The sequence below is a fragment of the Heterobasidion irregulare genome, assembly GCF_000320585.1.
Source record: "Heterobasidion irregulare TC 32-1 unplaced genomic scaffold scaffold_01, whole genome shotgun sequence".
NCBI lineage: Eukaryota > Fungi > Basidiomycota > Agaricomycetes > Russulales > Bondarzewiaceae > Heterobasidion > Heterobasidion irregulare.
Window position 1 is genome coordinate 3,075,209 of NW_009258197.1, and position 23,453 is coordinate 3,098,661.

The 23,453-nt window shown below is 56.6% G+C and overlaps 10 protein-coding genes across 10 annotated transcripts; 7 read left to right on the forward strand and 3 right to left on the reverse strand.

Annotated features, from left to right (window-relative positions):
- Positions 1–326: 326 nt before the first annotated feature.
- HETIRDRAFT_413956 (uncharacterized protein) lies at positions 327–1,124 on the forward strand (the record flags this gene model as incomplete). Its single annotated transcript, XM_009543225.1, has 2 exons — positions 327–581; positions 726–1,124. The coding sequence occupies 2 exons, from the start codon at positions 327–329 to the stop codon at positions 1,122–1,124; spliced, it is 654 nt and encodes a 217-aa protein (XP_009541520.1).
- A 624-nt stretch (positions 1,125–1,748) lies between these two features.
- On the forward strand, positions 1,749–2,669 carry HETIRDRAFT_229777 (uncharacterized protein; the record flags this gene model as incomplete). The annotated part of the gene is made up of 3 exons (XM_009543226.1): positions 1,749–1,920; positions 1,991–2,160; positions 2,214–2,669. Coding segments are annotated over 3 exons (798 nt in total), but the record flags the coding sequence as incomplete, so codon positions are not given.
- A 2,075-nt stretch (positions 2,670–4,744) lies between these two features.
- Positions 4,745–7,273, forward strand: HETIRDRAFT_31615 (Metallo peptidase M12B). Its single transcript, XM_009542005.1, has 11 exons — positions 4,745–4,855; positions 4,912–4,964; positions 5,019–5,325; positions 5,399–5,404; positions 5,461–5,599; positions 5,687–6,100; positions 6,167–6,316; positions 6,373–6,434; positions 6,554–6,644; positions 6,730–6,895; positions 6,966–7,273. The coding sequence occupies exons 1-11, from the start codon at positions 4,751–4,753 to the stop codon at positions 7,084–7,086; spliced, it is 1,614 nt and encodes a 537-aa protein (XP_009540300.1). The 5' UTR covers positions 4,745–4,750; the 3' UTR covers positions 7,087–7,273.
- A 47-nt stretch (positions 7,274–7,320) lies between these two features.
- On the reverse strand, positions 7,321–8,630 carry HETIRDRAFT_31617 (serine protease S14). Its single transcript, XM_009542006.1, has 7 exons — positions 8,559–8,630; positions 8,354–8,494; positions 8,175–8,247; positions 8,048–8,098; positions 7,819–7,965; positions 7,599–7,631; positions 7,321–7,522 (listed from the first exon to the last, which is right to left on the reverse strand). The coding sequence occupies exons 1-7, from the start codon at positions 8,571–8,573 to the stop codon at positions 7,446–7,448; spliced, it is 537 nt and encodes a 178-aa protein (XP_009540301.1). The 5' UTR covers positions 8,574–8,630; the 3' UTR covers positions 7,321–7,445.
- A 395-nt stretch (positions 8,631–9,025) lies between these two features.
- HETIRDRAFT_431929 (uncharacterized protein) lies at positions 9,026–10,785 on the forward strand. Its single transcript, XM_009543227.1, has 6 exons — positions 9,026–9,093; positions 9,155–9,314; positions 9,371–9,872; positions 9,943–10,058; positions 10,137–10,345; positions 10,414–10,785. The coding sequence occupies exons 2-6, from the start codon at positions 9,194–9,196 to the stop codon at positions 10,678–10,680; spliced, it is 1,215 nt and encodes a 404-aa protein (XP_009541522.1). The 5' UTR covers positions 9,026–9,093; positions 9,155–9,193; the 3' UTR covers positions 10,681–10,785.
- Positions 10,786–12,074: 1,289 nt separating this feature from the next.
- On the reverse strand, positions 12,075–12,397 carry HETIRDRAFT_457136 (uncharacterized protein; the record flags this gene model as incomplete). The annotated part of the gene is made up of 1 exon (XM_009543228.1): positions 12,075–12,397. A coding segment is annotated over one exon (323 nt), but the record flags the coding sequence as incomplete, so codon positions are not given.
- A 753-nt stretch (positions 12,398–13,150) lies between these two features.
- HETIRDRAFT_167219 (uncharacterized protein) lies at positions 13,151–13,520 on the reverse strand (the record flags this gene model as incomplete). Its single annotated transcript, XM_009543229.1, has 4 exons — positions 13,151–13,204; positions 13,262–13,292; positions 13,353–13,458; positions 13,514–13,520. 4 exons carry the CDS (start codon positions 13,518–13,520, stop codon positions 13,151–13,153), a joined length of 198 nt encoding a protein of 65 aa, XP_009541524.1.
- Positions 13,521–15,829: 2,309 nt separating this feature from the next.
- On the forward strand, positions 15,830–17,348 carry HETIRDRAFT_246092 (uncharacterized protein; the record flags this gene model as incomplete). The annotated part of the gene is made up of 7 exons (XM_009543230.1): positions 15,830–15,967; positions 16,077–16,143; positions 16,199–16,281; positions 16,341–16,443; positions 16,500–16,675; positions 16,728–16,884; positions 16,936–17,348. Coding segments are annotated over 7 exons (1,137 nt in total), but the record flags the coding sequence as incomplete, so codon positions are not given.
- A 1,600-nt stretch (positions 17,349–18,948) lies between these two features.
- Positions 18,949–19,741, forward strand: HETIRDRAFT_438052 (uncharacterized protein). Its single transcript, XM_009543231.1, has one exon. The coding sequence runs from the start codon at positions 18,972–18,974 to the stop codon at positions 19,467–19,469; it is 498 nt and encodes a 165-aa protein (XP_009541526.1). The 5' UTR covers positions 18,949–18,971; the 3' UTR covers positions 19,470–19,741.
- A 169-nt stretch (positions 19,742–19,910) lies between these two features.
- HETIRDRAFT_431933 (uncharacterized protein) lies at positions 19,911–22,959 on the forward strand. Its single transcript, XM_009543232.1, has 8 exons — positions 19,911–20,545; positions 20,638–20,830; positions 20,896–21,045; positions 21,116–21,217; positions 21,278–21,295; positions 21,355–21,835; positions 21,899–22,304; positions 22,363–22,959. Exons 1-6 carry the CDS (start codon positions 19,983–19,985, stop codon positions 21,355–21,357), a joined length of 1,029 nt encoding a protein of 342 aa, XP_009541527.1. The 5' UTR covers positions 19,911–19,982; the 3' UTR covers positions 21,358–21,835; positions 21,899–22,304; positions 22,363–22,959.
- Positions 22,960–23,453: the final 494 nt, after the last annotated feature.

A 23,453-nucleotide genomic window follows, 5' to 3' on the forward strand; every position in this document is an offset into this window, starting at 1 on the left:
ACGGTCAGGTGTTTGATGCAGGTCCGTGCACCGAACTGGAAAATGGATGGTGACAAAAAAAACGCTTCGCGGATCTGGGATGCGCATGTAAGATCCGCGAGAACTGACGATTGGCATTGGCCCCAGATCACAAATACAAAGGAGGATCGAGGACCAAGGAGGACCAAGTGCATGGAAAAGTTAATTTGTAGGCGCGTGATGTGGACGCGTCTAAAGGAACGCGTGGGAGCGCGCGCGCGTCACACCCCTGATTTCACTCTCGTCATTTTCCCTCGCTACTCATTCCAACACCCTTACATCGAAAGAAGCCTCGATTGAAAAAAAGAATGTCCGCGCAAGGAACCCACGCAGGCGGCACGACGCAGCCGTCGAGCTCGCGGCCACGGAACCAGGCGCGCAGGCGGCAGAACGACGACGCGGCGTATATGGGGCCCGCGAAGAGGCAAGCGGCGGACAAGGCGGACGGAGAACCGCGCATGAAGAGGAAACGTGTCGATGTTGCGAGCGCCAGTGCGGGTATGTCGGCGCTGGCACGCAGGGCGGTAGACCGGGCGTCGGACGATGGGCGGCGAGCATCTGTTGTGGGTGTTCTGTTTTCTCTGGCGGTGCTTTCGCGGTGCATTGTCGCGCACCGCGTGGGGAGGGACGCGTATTTCGATCGCGATTTGCCCGTCCCATCACGCTCTCGACGATTTGACAATTTTTGATTCTCGTTTAATTGACAGATGGACTTTGGGGCACTGGATACGGCTGCGCTTCACCGATACCTGAACCATTTTGATCTGATACCACATATACACCCATCACCCCTTTCGGCGCTCGACCCACCGCCACCGTCCTCGCTTGTGAACCCGCCCCGAAGCGCGTCTCGGGGGGTAAGCCCGCCGGTGAGCATCACGCCTGCGAACCGGCCGCGACGAGAGTCGCGAGAGCAGAGCCGGCGGCGGAGCTCACGGCTGGTGGAGGAGGGGCCGCAGCGGACGCCGATCCTGGCAGATGTGGGGGAGGTGGATGTGGCGCTGGCTGCGATCGCGCGACGGCATTTTGAGACGCACGCGGCGAGAGAATTCGAATCAGTTGCCGAGTTTGTGAAGGTGGTGCGTGCCAGGAGGGCACAGCGGTAGAAATGAGACGTGGGCGACGAAGCAGGGCGGGTGTAGCGCAGTGCAGCGCGGGGGTGCGCTGGTGTACATATTGGACGAGCACGGGGAGGAAGGGGTGGGAGGCCCGAGGGGTGGTGAACGAATGAGACAGCGGCATCACGGCCATCAGGACGATCCAATCGTTAGAGGGATTCTATTCTTAGGGTCCACAGAGACCTCCTGCCATCAGCCAATCACCATGTTGTTCCCCTAGAAACAACACCGGTGCTGCCGAACACACTCCCCCTTATAAGATCCCTCCCTCATGCCGTTCATTCTTCCCCAGTTTCTCGCTCACCCCCTACATTCCCCCTCCACATTCGCAGCAGCGCTGCTTTTTCTTTCTTTGTAAGTCTTTTTTGCCCTCTTGCGCGCTGCGGTGCATCTGACATCTTTGTCCTGCAGTTTCTTCAGGATCCCTTCCCCTCTCGTTCATTTCGACTTCTGTGAAGCCAAGTCTGGTCACTTTCCTGTTCAGCCCTCACCATGAAGTTCTCTACCGCTATCACCTCTGTCGCCGTCCTTCTCCCTCTCTTTGCAGAGTCTGCGTCTGCTGCTGTTGTTGACCGTGCCGGCAACAACCGTTTCGGTGGTTTCGGCAAGGGCGGAGCCGCTAAGGGTGCTAACAACGCAGCGGGCAAGGCCGGCGCCGCGGCAGGCAACAAGGGTTCAACAACAACGGCGGCGGCCGCTGCCGCTGCTTCGACTGCCGCTGCCGCTGCCGCAAGTGGAAAGGGTGCGAACAACGCTGCTTCTGGGGACCCCCAAACCTCTTTGAGTGAGCTTTCTTTCTTGTCTCTCTGCTCACTTCGTTCCGATGATCTAAATGCCTTCGAATTTGTTTCCAGCGCTCCTCAACTCGGTTATCGCGACTGGATTTGCCTCCAATGGCCAGGAAACGCCTACTGCTGGCCAATCGGCTTCGTTGACGTCGACGAACAACTTTATCAACTTCTGCGCGACCACAAAGCTGCCCATCACAAACGGCCAGCAGATCAAAACTGGCTCGTGTAACCCAGTACGTTTTGTTTTATTTCGCGTGAGACGCAGCTGTCTAATTCCCCTCGTCAGGCGCCAATGGGTATTATTGCTGCGACCACCAACATGCCATCGTCCAAGTTTGTCTTCCCCAAGAACACGGATACCTCGATTCAGCCGAACACGGCCTTCACGATCCAGATGGCGATCAAGAACATCCAGACGGGCACGTTCGTGAACGCGCAGGCAAACTACTACTCTGCCCCACAACAGGTCAACGCGCAGGGTCAAATCATCGGCCACACACACGTCGTCATTGAGAAGCTTACCTCGCTCGACCAAACGACGCCCACGGACCCCAACGTGTTCGCGTTCTTCAAGGGTATCAACGGAGCAGCGCAGAACGGCATCGTTACCGCCGACGTCACCGCCGGTCTCCCCGCTGGCACTTACAAGATCTCGTCGATCAACGCAGCCGCTAACCATCAACCAGTATTGGTCGCTGTTGCCCAGCACGGATCTCTCGATGATGTCGCCTACGTCAGTGTTTATCTCCTTCCTCAATATTGGTTCGTCGTGACTGATCTCTGTTCATTTGCAGTTCACCGTCGGTGCTGCAGCCGCTGGAGGCAAAGTCGCTGCTGCTACTGGCGCCGCGGCCAACTCGACAGCTGCCGCTGCTACAGGGAAGGCTGCTGCGGCCACCGGGAAAGGTGCTGCTGCCGCTGCCGCTGCCGCGAAGGGCGGAAACGCCAGCGCAAACAAGGGTGCTGCTGGCAACACCAATGGCAAGAAGAACCGCCGTCTTGCACGCGATGCGTACTAGGTGCGCGTGCGATAGGGTCGGCGCGTTAGATGGACACTAGCTGAGCGCTGATGGGACTTGCTATGTTCGTTCTTGTATATCTTGTTTTACCGCTGTTTCATTAGCATAATTCGCCACGCTTTGCTCTTTGTGATACCGCTGTACAGTCGCTTGGCTTCGCACAGAATTTCAGGCGGGTTTGGATCCTCGCGAGATGTAAAAAGCAGTCGTGCGTCAGTGAGGGACTGTATACACGTATTGAACGAGTGAGCGCATGTGTAAGAAAGTTCCGTTGCGAGAGTGGAAGCGCAGCCCGGATAGAAGGGGAACGGGTGTCGTAACATCTACGACGTCCACTCTAGACGTCGAGCGTGACGACGAGGTTGGGCGCCGCACAGCATTGCCCTCTCCTGCCCGGCAGAGCCACCTGTTCCTCTTGGCCGACCAGAATAAGCACTTGGCTGCTCCTTGGTCCTTGCCGTGCTCGACCCGACCCGACCTTCCTTCAGCTCCCGCAGGTGCAGTGACCGCTTTCATCCTATATAGCCTCACGTCCTCAGCTCACCGTCTGCTGAATTACTTGGTGCGCGCCCTTTCCCCAGGCCGGGCTATTGTGCGTCTTATGTCGCCCGTCCATCGATTCTATGCGCTGGCCGTCATCTTTCTGGCCTCTCTTTCTTTAGTATCAGGTTCGTCCGCCTCGCCTCCATGGCGCCCCAGCTTGCGTGACCGTTCGTTCTCCGCTCCGGCGCGGGATAGCTTCCAGTTCTCCTCCACGTCCCCTCAAGCGCATCTCCCACCCATCCACCCTCGCAGTCGAAATCCTCCCCCGCAACCGCCTCACCGCCCGCGCTCACGATGTCCCCACCTTCCCCCTCGACTCCAAAACACTCCACCACACAGACTCCTTCCGCCTCACCCTCTCCGCCTTCGGCGACACCTTCCATCTCCACCTTCGCCCGAACGAGCACCTCATCCACCCCGCAGCCCGCGTGGTCTACTATACCGCCGCCCCCGACGGCACCGGCGTCCCCACGCGCACCGAGCCGCTTCTGCGCTCGTCGGTGAAAGCTTACTGGGGCGAAGTCGTCCCCGCCGCGTCCTCCCTCGACCGCATGCGCGAGGACACCGCCGGCGTCGTCCTGCCCCCCGGGACCAGCCCCGCACTCGGCTGGGCCCGCATCATGATGCATCACCAGGGTGACGTCGACCGTGGGCTCGCGCCTGTATTCGAGGGCGCGTTCTCCGCGCACGGCGTCGTGCACCACGTCATGACCAAGGACAACTACCTCCGCAACAAGATGGACATGGACCCGAACGTCTTGCTCGCGCAGGACGACCCCGACGCCCCGCTCGTGATATGGCGCGACGCCGACGTGATGAGCGTGCACGAGCACGCCGCTGCGCTCGCGGGGCACCCGGTGCTGCTCGAGGACGTGCCCGCGCACGCGCCCCCGCAGATGTGCGGGCACGACAGGCTGCAGTGGAACAGCGATCCGTGGTCCAATCCCGTGCTGCGTAAGCCGGCCGTGAGCTCGTGGTCTGACCCTTTTGGTTTCGTTGAGTCTTCGTACGCAGATGCGTTCGTGAAGCGCGACGACGTTGCGGGCGGGGGCATGAGTACCAAGTGCGTCGTCGAGAGGACGTTCGGACGGCACCGTCGATCCCGGTGCTGACGCCTTTCTTTCCCTTGTGCCATAGCTTCAAGGACGTCATCGGGCAAACCGCTGGCTGCCCCAAGTCTCAGAAAGTGGTGCGTCAGGAAACGCTGCACGGCCGCGGTTGGATGCCGAGGCTCAGCGATCTGTTGTTTTTATAGATCTACATGGGCGTAGCGGCCGACTGCACATATGTTCAACAGTATGGCTCGGCGCAAAATGCGACTCAGCAAATATTGCACGACTGGAACACTGCTAGCGCCCTCTACAAGGTATGATTGATTTGTGTCTTTTTCAGCGTTGCAGCATTTCAATACCACGGCATCAGAATACGTTTAACATCAGCCTCGGTATCGTAGAGCTTCAAATACAAAATGAAACGTAGGCGCGGAGAATTCTTGCGTATGGACGGTTTTGAACGTGTGTATTCCACAGGTGTCCTACCACTGCGGACCCGAAGATTCCTTGGAACGTCGATTGCAGCAACGTCGAACTCGACCAGCGGCTCTCGCTGTTCTCACAATGGCGAGGGCAGAAGGGCAACGATAGCGCGGGCCTGTGGCATCTTATGAGCGGCTGCCCGACCGGTTCCGAGGTCGGCATCGCCTGGCTTGCGACTCTCTGCCAGCAGACCGCGAGTGGGAGTGGCTCCTCGATAGTGTCCGGAACGGCTGTGTCCACCGCCGGGCGTGTGGAATGGCAGGTCGTCGCCCACGAGATCGGGCATAACTTCGGTGCAATCGTGAGTCGCGCGCTTGGCGTGATGTTTCCGTTGGGCTCTTGACGCTGACGAGCGAAATCCTCACTGTTGTCAGCATGATGTGAGGATCGGTGCATTTCTGTTGCGCGGGTTTAGTTGACTTTGATTATGGTGCAGTGCGCGAGCGGTTGTAACAGCACCAGCCCGTGCTGTCCGATGTCGGCAAGCTCGTGCAACGCCAACGCCCAGTTCATCATGAGTCCCGTAGCCACGGATGGGGAAATGCAGTTCTCCCCATGCACTATCGGCAATATCTGTAAGTCGCTCCGACATTGATTGCACCCGCCGCTTGCCCTGTGTGCAGCTCCGCTCGACCTTGTCTAACTGCATCGCGGTCATTCAGGCTCGCTGCTCTCAGGCACCAGTTCCGCAGGGAAGGTCACGACGAGCTGCCTCGTCGACCCTGACGCATCTCGGCGGACGATCTCGCTCCAGATGTGCGGGAACGGCATCGTCGAGGACGGCGAGGACTGCGATCCCGGGCCGGGTCGCAACTCAACGTGCTGCAATTCGGCGACGTGCAAGTTCACGTCGGGTTCAGTGTGCGACCCCGACAGCAGCGCGTGCTGCCTGAGCTCGTGCCAGTTCGCGCCATCGACGCAGGTGTGTCGTCCCGCGAAGGATGCGAGCTGCGACACTGCGGAGATGTGCACCGGCTCATCGTCGAGCTGTCCCGCGGATATTTTCGCACCAAACGGGAAGAGCTGTGGGTCTGATGGCTTGGCATGCGCGAGTGGGCAATGTACGTCTTTGAGTCGTGAGTGTCTGGTGTATTTCCTTGTGTTTGGAAGGCGAGTCCGCTTAAGCGAGCATGGGTGGACAGAGCAATGTCAGCAGGTGGGGTCTTCCATGGGCTTATCGCAAGCGTGTCCCAGCCAGAACGATAAATCCTGCTCGGTATCGTGCCAAGATCCTCAATCGACGAACCAATGCATCGTCTTGGGCTCGTCCCTCATCGACGGGTCTCCTTGCGGTAGGGGCTTCTCGCATTCTCATCTTCATACGTTGTTCATCAATGAACGTGTGCAGGATACGGAGGCAATTGCCAGAATGGAACATGTGAAGCAGGCAGCCTGCTCGATACGGCAAAGGTATGTCTATCGGCGTGCCCGGTCTCTCGTCGTCGTCTTTCTCCGCCGCGCGACCAGGCTTCGACGCACACGGGCGCGGGCGAAGATGCTGGCGCTGACATGCTTCCCTTCTCACACAGGCATGGTACGTTTCGAATCTGCAGATCTCCATCCCGGTGACTGTCATCGTCGGCATCATCTTGATACTCCTCGTCTGGGGCCTGGGAATGTGTACGTCGCCCTCTTCTTTCTCGTCGTTCCCTGCCTCGTGCCTCGCTCGCGCGGTGCGGGTGCTGACGATCGTGTGCGTGCACAGGCATAAAACGGAACTGCACGAGCAGAGCCAACAAGCCGCCCTCTTCCGTTCCGGCCATCGCAGGATACCGCGGGCAGCGGATTCCCAGCCTTCAGGGAACCGCGCCCACGTCTGTGGCACGGGCTCCACAACCTGCGGCTGCTGTCCCGCGTGCGCTCCGTTCTGGGTAAGCCCTCGAACAAATATTATGCTCAGACAAACGGCAGATTGATCAAACCCTGTTGTGCACAACACAGAGCGCCCGCACAGAACAGTTCACACGATAGGAATGGATCTGGGTCAAGTGCGCGCAGCGGGGGTCGAAACGCCCGCGACCATTGGGTGGACGAGTCGCAGTGGAACGGTCCTAGGAGATAGAACGTGTTGAGTTTGTTTCGCGCTTTTTTTTCGTTCACTATTGCTATTCACTTTGCTATGAGACTCCGGCGATCACGTTAGCGCTGAGTGATCGGTGGAAGTATTTGCTTGGGATTTGTGGAGGTCATTCGATATCATGTGTACGATGTTACCCGTAGAGATATCTATTGCTTTGATTGGCCTTCTTCGGACGTGCTTGTCCCAACAAAGTTGGGCAGGCGATCGGATCAACAAGGCATGAATGCACGGCGTGCATGTTCGCATTAAGTACATCGGATGCAAGCACCGCGTGATCCAGCGCGAAAAGGTGATAGGTGCGCGTCGGAACAAACAGCAAATCAGCGCGGGCATGCCGACAGCTAGGGGCTGTCACCGTCGAACTTCGGGCGCTTCTCGAGTATGCCGTCGACGATGCCAAATGCGAGCGCTTCTTGGGCTGTCAAGCAAGGGTCGGTCAAACTATTACGCTCGCGCCAGCGCGGCGCGCCCACGGACGCAGAACGGTGACGTACCCGTCATGAAGTAATCCCTCTCGAGCGCCGTTTCTGTACCGAGCGAGCAACCCCAAGCGATGGGAGACGTGCGACGTCAGCGGATCGTGTGCGTTCCGGAAGAAATAGAGACGAGGGATATGAAGTGGGATGTAGGGAGGCGCGGAGGCTCAAAATGGCGTGGTATGGAAGGCGGGTGCATAGAAGGGGTCTACGTGATGAGGCGGTGCGCTGGACGTACCGAAGCGCTGAACTCCAGCTTCCTCCGACTCGCCGCTCTGGGCACAGTGCTTCTGGTAGATGCCAGTCAAGAGCTTGCGGATGCGGAGGATCTCCTTGGCGTGAATCGCGATGTCTGACGCTTGCCCTGAAGCGCCTCCCGAAGGCTCTGCGCGGCGGAAGTAGGGGGTCGGAATGTCGCATTAGTGGATCATGTGCTCGGAGACACGATCGCGTTCATAAAGGCTCACGGTGAATCATGATGCTGGCGTTTGGAAGACAGTGCCTTTTGCCGTTCTCGCCTGCAGGGTGGACATTGGTTGTGTCAGAACGAATTTGACACATGAAGGCATATATAGGCTGTGTGAGAAGCCGCACCTGCAGCAAGGAGAAGAGAGCCCATCGAGCTTGCTTGGCCGACACAGTATGTGTGGATTGGTGATGAAACGTACTATTTCGATGTGGCCATCCAGTTAGTTTAATCAAGTGCAGTGGCTAATTTGATCCGACCTGCATCTGTACCAGTCGGTAAGATGTCAAGTGTGATGTCATTTGGCTCTTACTGTATCATATATCGCGAGACCTGCGGTTACACTACCTCCAGGAGAGTTGATGTATAGATGGATCGGCTTTGAGGTTTCCTCGGCCTCAAGAAACAGGAGCTGTGCGACTATCAGAGCAGAGTCTGTGTCACGTATCTATAACCGCGAGAAGTGTTTAAAGTGTAACATAGTGGAAGCCAAAAAAAAGATTAGGACTGACTGGGCCGTAAAGCATGATGACTCGCTCTCGCAGGAGACGAGAGAATATGTCGTAAGATCGCTCTCCTCTTCCCTGAGATATGAATGGCGTATTAAGCAAACAGGTTCTTGTTCTTAGAATGTACACACTGTCTGTTCAATAACTATGGGCACCAAGCCGTTCGCCGTTGGAGGCGACCAGGCCGACGATGACGTTGCTGGTTGTGAACCACTCCATGAAGCTAGTGGATGGAAACGCCGAGCCCCAAGTGGAATTTGTCTGCGTAGTGATGGGAGAGCCGAGCGCAACGCGTTCATGCTGCTGAACCTGATTTTTTGTCTGAGAGGAAGATGAGGCAGGCGACGAGAGCTGCTGAATGAGCGTGTTGGCGGCACGCGCCGTGAGAGGTCACGCGACGTGACCGACGCGTACCGCAAGCATGCCAAGTTCTGTTTTACAACGACACGCTGCACCTCACCACCGCTTCTCCAGAAGCATATTCCGCATAACCAAATGCTATCAGAGCTCTGGTAATCTACAGCAGTCCCTGTAATCGGTGAGCCTTTGTATGTATGTCTTCATCAGCGTGACACAGAACGAGCCACGTCGTATGGCAGAGCGTCTAGTTGTTTCTTTCTGAATCTATACTACTCGCGATGGCCAGCCGTCAAAGGTCAACGGAGGCCCCCATGGACTTCCAGTTTACATCTCGTCCTAGCGCGAATATCAAACCTGTGTGGGTGGAGAATCGTGATGAACCTCACACGCCTCAGAAACGTACGCGCCTCTTCGTTCGCACAACCACTTGCGCCTCCTTCACCTGCATTGTGTAGGGCCTTTTAATGACCTCAACCCTCCTGCCCCGCCCTTCCCCTCCACACCGTCACTACCAACATTTGGTTCAAACCCGACTGTGCCGTTCATATTCCAATCCCCGGCCCCACAAACACCTTACATGCATGCCTGGGCCCCGCCACCCCAATTCTCCCCCATCAAGGCATTTCCCCAGGAAGAGATCAGGGATGTCGACATGGCAGAGGCTAGCCCGCCAAATCTCGAGGAGGCGTCCGACGGCCTGCGCGCGGTGGCGTTGGGCGGGATGAAGCGGGTGTTCAAGTCACGGCAGAAAGCCCGGGAACGGGCGCTCCAGCTGGTGAAGAAGAGGTCAGATGACGACGGCGATGAGAGCGACGATGACGGCGAGAGTGAGAGCGATCGTGACGCGGTTCGGTCGAGTCCCAGGAAGTCGCGGGTGCAGAAGACGTCGCACCATTACACGCTCAACATGCCTTCGCCTTCCGCGCCGCATGCCGATACGCCTTATATTCTTTTGGGGTCAGTCGGGTCGCTGAAGCCAGAATGCTTAACTGTTCGCGTACTGACCCCTGAGTCTATAATTACGCAGATACCTTCAATTTTTCTTCAACCTGTCACTCATCCTCGTGTTCCTCTATCTGGTTCTGCAGTTCATTCTTACCGTTCAGCGGGATGTGGAGCAGCGAATCTCCGAGTATTCAATGGGTCAGCCTTCGATCGTATCGTGGATCGTTCCATTAATACTTCCGCTGACCACTGGCGCGCGGACTTGCTGGTTTGTAGATATCGTGCAGGAAATTTCCAACTGCGCGGCTCAGTATAAAGCGAACCTGTGCGGTTCCAACCCCATTCCGGCGATGATGCGCCAATGCGGCGCCTGGGAGACGTGCATGAATCGCGACCCCACGGTCGTTGGACGTGCGAGGGTCGGGGCGGAGCTTATCGCAGAGGTGGTGAATGGATTCGTGGAACCCATCAGCTGGAAAACCTTGGCATGTCCCGCCCTCTCTGTTCTGCCCCTGTCATGGTTCTTATACTCGGACCATGTGTCCTTGCGCAGGTGTTTACGCTGACGTCGCTTGCGTTCCTGACTATTTTTATCAACGCCCTGCTTTCGCTCTATCGATCGCGACATCACCCAGAGATGAGCACGCCGCCTCTGCGTCACCAGCCGTCTTACACCCTGGCGCCTCCGACGCCGTTTCCTCCGCAATATCTCCCTGCGTCCTCATGGGGATCTGCTTGGAGCGGGCGGGAGGACGAAGAAGTGCAGACGCCAAGTCGGAGGAGACGGCTGGACAGCGGGGAAGCGGCCAAAATCAAGTAGACGATCGTGTCACGGCGGCTCCACGGGAAGGCGTGCATGGGTATATTCTTATATGTTTAGTTCATGCCTTGCTACGGATGGACATATGATTCTTTGCTCTGTTTCCATGAGTGCCTCGTGAAGGCTTCCCCAGGCTTCCCCGTGTGTCAGCCAGGATCCCAATGGGTCCTGCGCTCTTCGGCCCCGCGTTTAGGACGCCTCGTGCCTTGTGAAATCGAGCGGCCTTTCTCTGGCAGAAGTCCTGGTGGGTGTCACGAATATCTAGCGTTTCGATGTCCGCTGCTGACAGAATCTGAACTTGCGTAAGCTGGATCATAGGAACAGCGCCTTGTGAGGACTGTCTCCGAGGTTGATGCTGAAAGCGCTGAATGTCTGTGAGCAAGCTTAGCTCGGCTTGCCTCTCACCGTCGGTGAGGCCAGCGCCGACCGCGCATCCGTGCAGGGTCGTGCGAGCCAGGGTCTGACAGGCACTTCGATGCATCATGCACACAGGGATTGAAACGGTCGCATTGGCCATCTAAGTTGCCGGCCTGACAGTGTTGACAGGGCCGGGTGATGGAGGCGACCTTGTTCGATGGGTCTGGAGGGCCACCGTGAGACGCGGGGGTGACAAAGGGAATGCAGCGTCCCTACTTATTTCCCTCCGTCAGCGTCTTGTTTGGGCAGGTTCTGATGCTGATGTGCAGCCCGACGCGTCATCGATCAATCATCGATGTTCCGATCTAGATGCATGTGGCCCCAGATCCCAAAGATGGCCAGCGCTGCCCCTTTTTGCCTGTCACAACGCCAACCCTGGTTGACGCATACACAACGCTCGTTGGGCGCCAGGCAATGTCTTCCCGAGAGTCTTTTTCGCGTAACAACCGACAGGATTCGCTCACTCGCCTCGTGATCCAAGGACACAGCTGATCAGTGAGAACAGACTGCGCGCGCATCGGTGGCTCCTATTCGCCTTTTCCCCGCGGCTCTCCCGGCTCCAGATGGAAGTGCGATGCGTCAAATCCCGCTGGTCCGTATATATATATATATATATAGCGTCCTTCGCGTTCCATCTCCCAGATATACGTCTGGTGGTCGTACACATGCCCACGGAAGAAGCCCGGCACCTGTCGGCGTGTGCTCGTTCTGTGATCCCGCGGTCCCTTTGGCGATAGCGTGCGCTGTCTTTGAAATGTAGACTCAAATCGAACCTTTTCATGTGTTGCTTCCTACTAAGTGTCTGCTTCGCTCCCCTGATGCCCAGAGCTGCTTCCCGCAGTCGCTGTCCTAGGTTAGACCCCATCGTGATCAGAAGCGTGCCTGCCAATGACACGCACAGATGCACTTTGTCTATTCCCGTACAAACGCCACCCCTGGGAGGGCACTAGTACTGATATACGGTGATGTGAACGAGCCTATGCGAACGACGCAGAAGGGACTGTGGTGATTGCGCGACGGGCCGTGAGCGAGCCTGGCCATTTGGGGCGCGGGTTTCCAGATCCGCCGCCTTCGAGAAACAAGCATTGGATTTCACCGACATGCAGCCGCCCATGTGCGCGTGGGCTTCGAGCGAGGAAGCTGGAAGGGGCGAAGGGGAGCGAAGGGGTCGATGTCCACGGGACGCAGCGCGTGCTGACAGGTGCCGGGCGATAATCGACCGGGACCCCGCGCGCGCCTCGCCGGGCAGCAACGCTTCCTGGCTTCTCGTCTGCCTCTCGTTGCGGTTCAGGTGGGTTCTCTGCGCGTAAAATGATGTCGGTCCAGAGGGCTCCATGCCACTCGACCAGTCCCGCGACTAGGCTTCCTCGCCCGTGCCAGTGACATCGACTCCTTTCGCCGGCCCCTTGGTGCGTCCCCACCCTCTCCGCGCCAGATCAGTCGCAAGCTTCTCGCCCGCTTGAATACCAAAAGATGGCACGATCGTTCCTATTCTGGACCTGCGTGCGATGGTAATGGGTGATGGACAGTCAAAATGGAAATCAGCTCGACAGCCGTAATGGCGAGCCTTCTTCAGGGTCCCTTCTCACGATCCATTCCACATCGCAGCACATAGGGGCGGTGGCGTGTTGCTGTCAGAAGATCATCCATCAAGATGCAGTCATCACATTTGGATTTATCTAGCGGCGGTGCATCGCGGCCAAGTGGCGATCTGATAAAGATGTGGGGCATCGGGTGTACGGGATCAGTTCTTAGCCTATGCATGGAACGAGCGACGGGCGCTGTGGCTGAATCAGAATCACGTTCGCACTGCCGCTCGGACCAATCAACGTGATCCACCTAGCTGAGACGAGTCCACCATGTCAAAGTTGAAAACAGGTAATTACACGGGGGTGACGACGCGATCAGTGTACAGAGCAACCAGGACGGACTGAGAACACGGGCCAAGTCAGGCGGGGACCCTGTGCAGATGTCTTTTTTTGTCGTTGATAATCCAAGCGACGGTTGATTGTGTCGACTCACCTCCCTCGGGGCCTCAGGTCCTGAGTGGATGTTATTTACCATCACCTCCTGACGCACCCGCTGTGCTCTTTTCCTCATCCTTTTTCTACAGAACCAAGTCTTGCAAAAGGATACAACACGTCGAGAGCATCAGCAAACTTACTTTCTGCTTGGCGCGTAAAACCTCCGCATCGCTGTGGCAATGCCGCTTTAGGACAAGAGCAGGCGTGCTGAAAAGACACGGGAGGACTTACTGCTCCTTCCGCTTCTGCAGGCTCGCATTGCTCTCTTTAGGCTTGCCTTTGGCCGCTGCCGCTTTCTTCTGCGCCTTTGCGCGATCCGTCTCCCGCTGGTTACCACCTACCATGTTGCATATCTTTAGTACCATACAAGATCACTATCTAGAGGCACTTACGAGTCATCGCGAGGTCGCTTCACACAAGTCCAAGTCTATGCAGTTGATGTCAATACAGATTCAGGTTAAAGGCAAGTGGGTGATGTTTGCAGCGAGGAAGATCGATAGTCACACATTTGTGACTGGATGTCACACGGCTATGGAAGGCTGCGATAACTGATCAGTGGGCACTGTAGCGAAGAAGGCACAGCTGTGGTCGCGTAGCAAACTGTCAAACATCCATCGAACAAAGTGAGTATGTTGTGGGACCCTGTTTTCGGCGTTGATCGCTCCTCCACAGAGGGTTCGGCAGCACTTGGGTTAGAAGTAAAGCGTTGGCACGAATGCGGAAACATGGTGTTGCTTCTGTTTGGCAAGTTGCCGGCTGCCAGTCTCGCTCGGTCTCGCTTGATATGTATCGCGCACATCGATCTCGGCGCACGCGATATGATTTCGAATTGACGCCAGGGTCTGGATCATCACAGACAGGTAGATTCAGATGAGATGTCTGTTCTTCAAAAGTAGAATGCTCGGTCTCATCGCACAGACGCAGCCTCTTCGATGATTCAGTTGACGTTGGATGACACGCATTGCACGTACGCCCGGCTGTGTGTAGTGATTGAATTGAACCTGACTGGCTCCCGAGGAACCGGGCGCCAAGCACTGGCACCGACTTAGATCCGCTGGCGTTATCGTCATCTTCGGCGTTCCGCGCCGTGGCAACGTATTTGCGAAGCCGTGTGGGCGCCTCTCAACCAGTGAGATTTGTCCGCTGCGAGACAGAACATGCGGATGATTTGTTTGAATATTGGACATTGATCAAGCGTGTCAGGAGGTGTTTGGATCGAGCGGGCCGTGCTGTGAAACGGGGAGACGACGTTTGCATAGAAACACCTCCTTCACGCTCGTGCACCAGACGAAGATCGTAAACGCTCCGAGTTGGGAAACTGGTATCTTACTAGCCGCCGCTGGAATGAGATATCGAATGGGCAGTTTCCAGCAAATTCCATGAAAGATCTGAGATATCGGAAGCTGACCTGCACTGCTTTTGCAACTCCGAAAAAAGCGACGAGCCCGAGCCGGGCTGGTCCGCCAGACATCGCAATGTGGGCAAAATGCGCAGCTGGTAGGCCGACCTACCGGAAGCGTGCGGAGGCCGATTAGATGTGATCGAAAGCGGTACCCACAGACGCTTGTTGATTGTCTGGACTGGCAGCGCCTGTTTGTGTTGGACTGTTGGACAGTTACGAACACGACGGAGATGTGAGCAGGTGCACATAACTGACAGTAACGTTATCCAGGCGCAGCCAAGCGCCCCATAAGATGCGAACGGAGGTAGTCACGTCACTACGGCCGGGCCAGATCAGCCTGATAATTAAAAAAAACAGAGAAGGCACGATGACACAGGCCAGAAACTCGGCTGCGGGCCCCTTGATGACAGGCATCTGTGACACATGGCCATAGGGCAAGTCAGATTCCGGACGATCCCATATGTAATGTATCCCGAGCCGACTGCCGACGGCGAGGACCAAAATAGAGCGACTGGTTCGACGTCACCACAGCCGCAGGTGCTGCGTTGAAATGTGGCCCAGCGGTCGGGCTTGTGAAACCTTGTTAGATCCTGAGCGCAGCGTTCGGAGACCCAGATGGCGGCTGGGATGCATGGTTCGATGAAAGACGTGAGAGGACGAGAGGGCGTGAAGGGGCGTGGGCAACGTGCAGAGAACAGCACCCGTTAAGCTCTTAAGCTCATGACTAATCCCGAAAGGGGAAGGGGATCTCGATTCGTTACCGATACACAAATTGGCCGGATAAGTGGAGAAGAAGGTGGAGAAAAATTTAGTATGGCATCTAGCAATCTTCGATCGCCTTGATCGTGCGAGGCCCTGATCCAACCGTTCCACGCCTTATATATCGCGTTTCTTCTTCCCTCGTCGTCTTTTCGCCCTCCCCTCCTCCTCTCCCCCACACGTGCCCCCTCCGGCCCCTCCCTCCCAGTAGGCATGATGAGACACACCCCACGACAATCCGAGCGCGACCTGCGCCTGCACGAACCCCATTCCGTCCCCCTTGCCCCTCCCCAGGTTCCCCAGCCCCCACCCCCTCACCTGAACGGCAATGGTGTCGTCCCCGCCGCAGCTACCGCAATCCCAAACGGCCCTCTCCATGGCCACGTCCCATCCATATCGCCGAAAGTCGCCCCCACCGTCGCTTCCAACGGCGTCTCAATCCCGCCATCAATTCAAAAATTGGCTGATGCAAACGAACAGACGTGGCTCGTAATAGGTTCGTCGCTTATCGCTTGGCGCGCGGTTTCACATCTCTCATTTCAGATCAGGCAACGTGGCTGAGCAAATGGGCGATCTGGAACATGCCCTCTCCGCTTACGAAAATGCCCTTCGCCACAATCCGATGTCCGTTCCGGGTCTGACGCAGGTTGCTGGCATCGCCCGGGTCAAGGAAAACTTCCCGATGGTAAGTCGTACCTGCCAAATTAGGCGACGTCTCCTCGGCGCTTGCCGGTTGCGCCCTGGGCCGGCCTGTTGTGAACCAAATCGACGTGCTGACTCATCGTCTTGTCCAGGCGGTCGAATACTTCCAGCGCGTGATTCATCTCCAACAGGATAATGGTGAAATTTGGAGCGCCCTCGGTACGTACTCCATGGCACCAGCGAGGCTTCCTTATTGATCCTGTATGTCTTCTAGGGCATTGTTACCTCATGCAAGACGACTTGCAAAAGGCTTACTCCGCGTATCAGCAAGCCTTGTATTCGCTTCCCAACCCCAAGGTTTGTGACGCGCTTCTCCTCCCACTTTGTTCCTTCTCAATTTTGTCGTAATCATCAAGGAAAACCCTAAGCTGTGGTACGGCATCGGGATCCTCTACGACCGATATGGCTCGTTAGACAATGCGGAAGAGGCCTTCTCATCCGTCCTGAGAATGGACAAAGGTAACACCGCTCGCATCACGAGAAGCCTTCAAATCACTGATCATCCTGATTCTGAGAAGATTTCGACAAATCCAACGAAGTCTTGTTCCGTCTCGGGATAATTTATAAACAGCAGTCAAAATACGACGACAGCTTGCGTTGCTTCGATAGAATACTTCGAAACCCACCAAGTCCTCTCGCGAACGCGGACATCTGGTTCCAAATCGGACACGTGTATGAACAACAGGGTGATGTGAGTGTTCGACGGATGAGGCATACTTGATTCGTCCTGATTTTTGCGACAGCATGTGCGTGCGCGAGATGCCTACGAGCGTGTAGTAGCGGAGAATCCTGTGCACGCGAAAGTCTTGCAGCAGCTGGGATGGCTATTCCACCAGGACGGCACTCCCTTCCAGAATCAAGATGTGGCTATCCATCATCTCACGAAGAGCCTGGAAGCCGGTGAGTCTAAATCATCATGATATTTCACAGCTTTGACTGACCTGTCGCCAGATCCAGCTGATGCCCAAAGTTGGTACCTTCTGGGTCGCGCATATATGGCAGGGCAGAAATACAACAAGGCTTACGAAGCATATCAGCAAGCCGTCTACCGCGATGGCCGCAATCCGACTTTCTGGTGCTCCATCGGTGTTCTGTACTTCCAGATAAATCAATTCCGCGATGCCCTGGACGCGTATTCTCGAGCGATTCGAATCAACCCTTACATCCCTGAGGTTTGGTTTGACCTGGGTAGCCTTTACGAGAGCTGCAACAACCAGATCTCAGATGCCATCGACGCATACGCTCGCGCAGCTGAGTTGGACCCTCAGAATGTATCCGTGACCTCGCGGCTGCAGCTCTTGAAGCATTCGCAAGCTACAGGCGCTCAGCTGCCGGCTGCCCCTCCTCCACAAGATGTCCATCCCACCGCCTATGCCAGTGCGGTTGTACCGCCTCCAGGCCTCGGTACGCCTTCCCTTCTGCTTCACTCTGGCGTCAGTGCGCGCCCGATGTTCAGAGCGGATTCGCGAGGTCCTGGTGAGCACAGCCTTCCCCCACCTCCTCAGATTGCACCGCGGGGTTCTCCTGCTCCTTTCAGGGGCGGGCCTCCACCTCCAGTCGTACTCGACGAGAGTCGCCAGGGGCCCTCTCACACTCCGCTTGCCCCTATGGATGTCGATCACATCCCTGCGACACGTGAGCCTGGGTCAAATTACCCTTCTGCACCAGGTCGCCACATCAATATGCTTTTGCACCACCCTGGGCCCTCGCATGAACCAGACAGTGCGCGCAATGCGCCATCGCATCACGACCCTTACTACTCTCGTCATTCTCACGCTCCTTCTATTCCTGGCTCCCCCTCACCCCACTCCCGCCGTCCACATTCGCCCGGGGCTTCGCCGTATCAACGGTATCACCCAGGCGAGAGGTTGCCTGTGGGGCCGGGCCAGTCTGAGACCCACTCTCGTTCCCCTCGTGCCTACGGGCGAGAAATGAGCACCCGCCCCGTGGACCGCGATCCTCGGGACATCCGGGATTCTCGAGATGCAGCATGGGAACGTCGCGAATGGGAGCACGAGCACGAACGGAGAGGCAGGCCTGGTAGTGAGTATCCGGCACACTCAACATCCTACTACCCTCCACGACCCGTGTCACCGGTCCATCCTGTGATCAGCCCACGCATGCGCGAACGCGAGGCTTCCCCCGTCTCCGCACACCCCAGTGGTGGAAGGGCTTATTGGGATATGCGCTCGGGACCCCCATCCCATACACAGCCGTCGTCTCCTCAGCGGCCACCTGCGGCTGCTATGGGTCGTCGGCCAGAGCCGATGCAGATCGATCGTGAAATTGTCCCAGAGCATCGGGGGAATAGCAGAATGTATGAGACCTCCCCGGATGCTGCGCGTGGCGGCAACCGCAATGTCCCGCCCCCCTTCGTGGGTAGTAACGTGCGTGGCTCGGAGAGCCCCCACGGACAGCGCGGTTCTGTCGCTCCAGAACAGAAGGATAGGCGAAGACGAAGCGTGAAGGAGAAGGAGGCAGAGCGCCCGATGACAGGTCCTGGTTCGACCCCCGTTGCTGAGCCACCGAAGCGGAGGCGCCGGGCTGGAACAAAACGCACGAAGGATGATCGCGGCCGTACAGAGACCCCGAACCCGTATGGTGGAGAGCGACCGCCGCAGCAGGCTCTTCCGTTCAAAGTCGTCTACACGAACAAGGCGAATGACTCGCCTGAACCGGTGAGCTCGCATGGTTCGGGATCGACAAGCAGATCGGTGCAGCAGTCTCCGACCAGCGCGACTACAATGCCGCCTGCGAGAGTTGTCGACGAAGACTATGATGAAGGAGTTGCCGATGCACTCATCAACTTGTCGTCGTATCGTGCGCCAGAGCAGCAGGTCCCGTATTCTGGAAGCACGAGTGGGCCAGCTATGCCGCCCGGTGGACCTCGACCAACATCACCCACACCTTCGTTGGCCTCTCACCGAGGGTCCATCTCCTCGACTCGGTCGCGCAACACTCCGCCGGATCGTGGCTCATCTGGGTCAATGAAGCGACCGCTGAGTCCGGGGCCGGAGGAGGGCGACGCGAAGCGTTCAAAAATGGAGGCACCAAAGCACCGAGCGTCTTCTGCTTCTCCACCCTCGCACCCATCTCCAGTCCCGTTCAGAGGACAGCCCTCCTCCCGCTCGCCAGAGAACCGACAGATCGAGAAGGCCAAGCACCCTTCCTACCCATCTAGTCCACAATTACCATCCGTTCTGCCGCCCCATCCTCGGCCCATCGGTGCTGGTCTTTCGCATTCTGGCAACGTCGCACTTCCACCTATAGCCACTCTTTCCCCGACATCGAGCGCGCCTTCTCCAGCTCGCGAAACCGAGCGCACTACACACTCGCGTTCGCCATCACATTCTCCGCCAGCCCAGCCGCCCTCTCGCAACAAGCTATCCGACGTGATGAATCCTGCGGCAGGATCGCCTGTGTCAAAGATGGCCCCCATGTCGGCGTCGAGTGCTGGTTCCATTGACAAGTCCGAGCATTCGTGACATTGAACTATCTCCTTTCCTTTTTTCCTCCTATGCACAGTACATGCAACAAGTCAGCGTAAAGTGGTGTATCTTTTCTTGTGTTTGTATCCTCGCAGATGATCCTCGATCTCTCTTCCTCTGTTCTTTCTCTCCGCAACACACATAATTATTTGGCTTTGGAAGGTCCTGTTATTTTAACCGTCATGCCTGTAGGCTTTGTGCGCCCCTAGTATAGCCGCTCGCCTGTTATGAACCATTATGACCCAAAAATCAAGCTTGCTTGAAGTGCCTCCGGCTGAGATCTCTGAGAGCAAAGGATTGCCATTTCAGGACCGACCGCGCGATGTGTCATGCATGCTTGCACCGCGGGCGCCTCATACATAAACCTTGCTTGCCGACAGCCTCATAGGCCAGGTGCGTTCAAGGGATTTCCGCTTCCGCTCTCCATTCATTTCTGACGTCTTTCGTTTCCTTTTCCCATTGCATTCGTCTCAAATCCGAGTAGGCCAGATGCGATCATAGTCTGCGACGATGCCATCGACTTCTGTTGACGATGCCTCTGCTGCGACACGTTTCTCTCCGCCCTCATCTCCACGCCCTCCTCATCCTACAGAGCTCCCGTATTCTCCTTCAGCCGCAGCGCTCTCTATGACCCTCTCCCCTTCTTCTCCATCACTCGTCGACGCCGAATCTGTCGTCGACATCTCCCCTTCGCTGGACAAGGAGGAAGCTCTCGTTGTGGCGCCCGCCGACGAACCGCGAGCTGACAACAATGCTGCGTACTCGTCATCCGCCATCAAGGAGGGGAGTATGGACGGCGCGCCATTAATGCGCATCCTCGGGGTAAACTATGAGCCTCCGGGCGGGCGTGTGAGTCCCGCTCTGTCAAACACAGGATCTATTGGGAAGGAAGACAACTTGGAATGGCGCGAAAAGACCGAGGAGCGCTCGCCCACGTCCCCGCAGCGCACCGATATACACCCGCTGCGCCTCGATATACAGCCGCCCACACCCCCGCCATGGGAGACCGCCGAACCACCAGACGACAATCATATGGAATTTAAACGGGAAGCATCGTTTATGAACAACAAACAGTGCGTTTATACTCCCTTCGCGTCGATCTCTGACGTCTCCCGGGGACTGCTTCGCTTGATAAGAAGACTGTGACTGACTCAGTCGGTTATAGACCCACCCGCCGTTCCATACCCATCTCTTCGTACTACTTCGGGCCCCCGCCTTTGGACTGTGCGTATGGCACTGAGCCGATCGGGCAGATTGGAGTGCACCACCCGCGAGAGATTGTCAGGGTGGAGAGGGACTACTCGGTTGGTGAGATCGTGCAGTTTTCGCCGACATACCCGCTGGAGCTCGAAGGTCGCGTAAGCACACTCTCGATGTCTATCCGCTTTCCAACAGCATGATTAATGTCTCCCTGCGATGACAGATCACACCAACGCAGTTCCTCGAGACTATAAATGCGATCAATGAATTGCTCATTTCCGCGCACAGTCTCCGGCACTCGCTCCTCGACAATGCACTTGATATCTTCTCATTACATCTGTCGAGGCTCTTGATATCCTCCCATTATGACAAGGTCAGTGGTGTTTTACCCTGGGCTCATGTGGGTTGTCTGATTGAGGCTGCGGCGGCTGCGGCGATCGTAGGAGATGAGCCGGCTGCGTCGGCTCATCGACGATATAAACAAGGAGCTATATAACCCTGTAGGATTGAACATTTTATGGCCACGTCAGGTGGCCTTCTTGTTCGTGAGTAGTGATATTCATCAGAGCCTCCGTCCTGGCTGATCTGTTCATCTTATTTCAAAGTTCGAAATTGAATACTACGTGAGTTTCCTCTGGCAATTTGGACGGTCATATTCCAAACTTACATGTCAATTGTATAGTAAAACCTTATTCCCCCGCATACATCGCATATCCTTATCGGACTGATCGTTGCATATACTCTATCCGTATCATTACTTTTTGTGTTGTCGTTCGCTCCTTACCTCCCTGTTCCGCTCTGTGCTTACCTATCCAGTTCATAGCGTCCTGTCAGGGTCTTCGGCCCAGTCACTTTCCAGATGAAGTGGCTCCAATATACCCATCGGACTTGCGTCCATTCCTAGTCCATGCCCTGTCCTTCTGAGGTATTGGTTTTCGGCGTGCGAGTCCGCGGCTACATGGAGATTCCATCCGGAATGGAATTGAACGTCATCATTGGCACGAGCTACATATGTATGTATGCGGTAACGCAACTCCTTGCTCTGCGCTCGAGACGCCTCTGAAAGCGATGCCGCGCATAGCATCACCTGCGCGGCACGGTCTGACTTTGTGTGGCTTGCAGTGCCGATGCCCGAGGACAGCGGGCGTGATGGATCCGCAATGGTGAGTGGAATCCACCGGATCGGAGAGGCATGCTCTGAAATGTAACCTCTTTCATGAGCGCAGGGTCCTCGTAGCGCTGAACGGGCACCAGGCGGTGCACCGTCTACGTCTATTGGAGCGCTGCATACAGTTGATCGCAAACACCTGTCAGTTGTTGGCGCGGCGCTTATGGCCTTGTCACGACCAGACATATCCGGGATGGTAGCATGGCACGCCTTTGTCTACTCTAGACCGACCAAATACCGCTCGTGATTGGCGCAAATAGGACGACGACCGTGCTCCATACGTTCAGCGCCCTCATTCCAAGGCACGATCATATCGACGATGTCTAGCAAAGCATGCCCACTTTGAGTAGATAGGTCAGAATAGTGTCTAGAAAGCGAAGCGAAGTCTAGCGAAGTCTAGATAACATGCAGATCTGGGGGCGTATCATCGGGGCGTCGCTGGATAGATTTGTCAATAAAGCGGGGTAAGATCAGCGGCTTCGTACCGACGCAAGGCTAACTGTTGATGATCGTGCGCTCTAGGGCCATCAGATTCAGATGTGGGTAGGGTGCCCAGTGGGTGCCCTCGTCGATGCCAGCGGCTGCGGGCGACGATGATATCGCAGCTCGATGAACCAAACGGAACTTCATGATCTCCCTTCGCTCTTCGCGAATGCGAACGGATCACTTCTGTGGATACTGTTCCCATGACATTGGGCGCAATCTTGGCCCTAGATGAGAGGGACTGTTCGGGCCTTGCGGCCTTATGTGCGGAACCTATGTTTCCGCTTCGCGCCTTGCAGTGCAGCCCCTTTTGTTTACGGAACAGAGCGAGATGCTGGCGTCCCTGTCCATACGGGCGCCTAGTCGCTGCTCTAAGAAGCGACGATGGTTTCTCTGATTCCTCGACCCTCGATGTAGGCTTCATCGCTACGTTCTAGATTGGACACGTGGACACGTCTGGTACTTATCTCTCCGCACCGCGGTCTGTGATCGCCCTCGGACCGCAATGCAGCGCGACCTCTGCGGTCGCCAGTTCCGATCGCGGGGAAGATAGGGACGGAAGACTAAATTGAGCCTGTTTGAGAAGTATTTGTGTGTAGGGTCTCGTATGCGGGACGGAAAATGCCGATGACCGAATCTGCTCGTCGGCGCTGTGTGTCTCTGAGATGCAGAAGATTTGAGACCGGGGAAGATCGGACTGGCAGACATCGCACGATGATCTCGTGCAGGACGGGCATCGAACGGCCGTTGGAAACAAGGCCGTCGTTGTCTGACATTGGAGCGGTGTTTCGGCAGGCCGCTGGGGGGACACGTACGCCGTCTTGCCGGCGGTCGCTGGACGAGCGGGAATGGATGAGTAACGCGGTCCTGACCAAGCTCCTTCGGTGCCTCGCAGTCGACTAGCGCGGATGACTCGAGCGATCTTGGCGTCCGTGACTCCATGTACCCGCTTGTTCCCTCTATGTTCAAAGTCATACCATAAGATATAAACATGGCAGCGTCTGTGCGCTGTCGAGAAGCAGAGAATGTCACAGGACGGGCGCCCCGCCAGGTCGGGGTGGTGCGAGACTGTTTCGAGCGCGCTTATGCAAGTGGGTCGAGGTCCACGGACCCACGGACCGGTTTGTCTA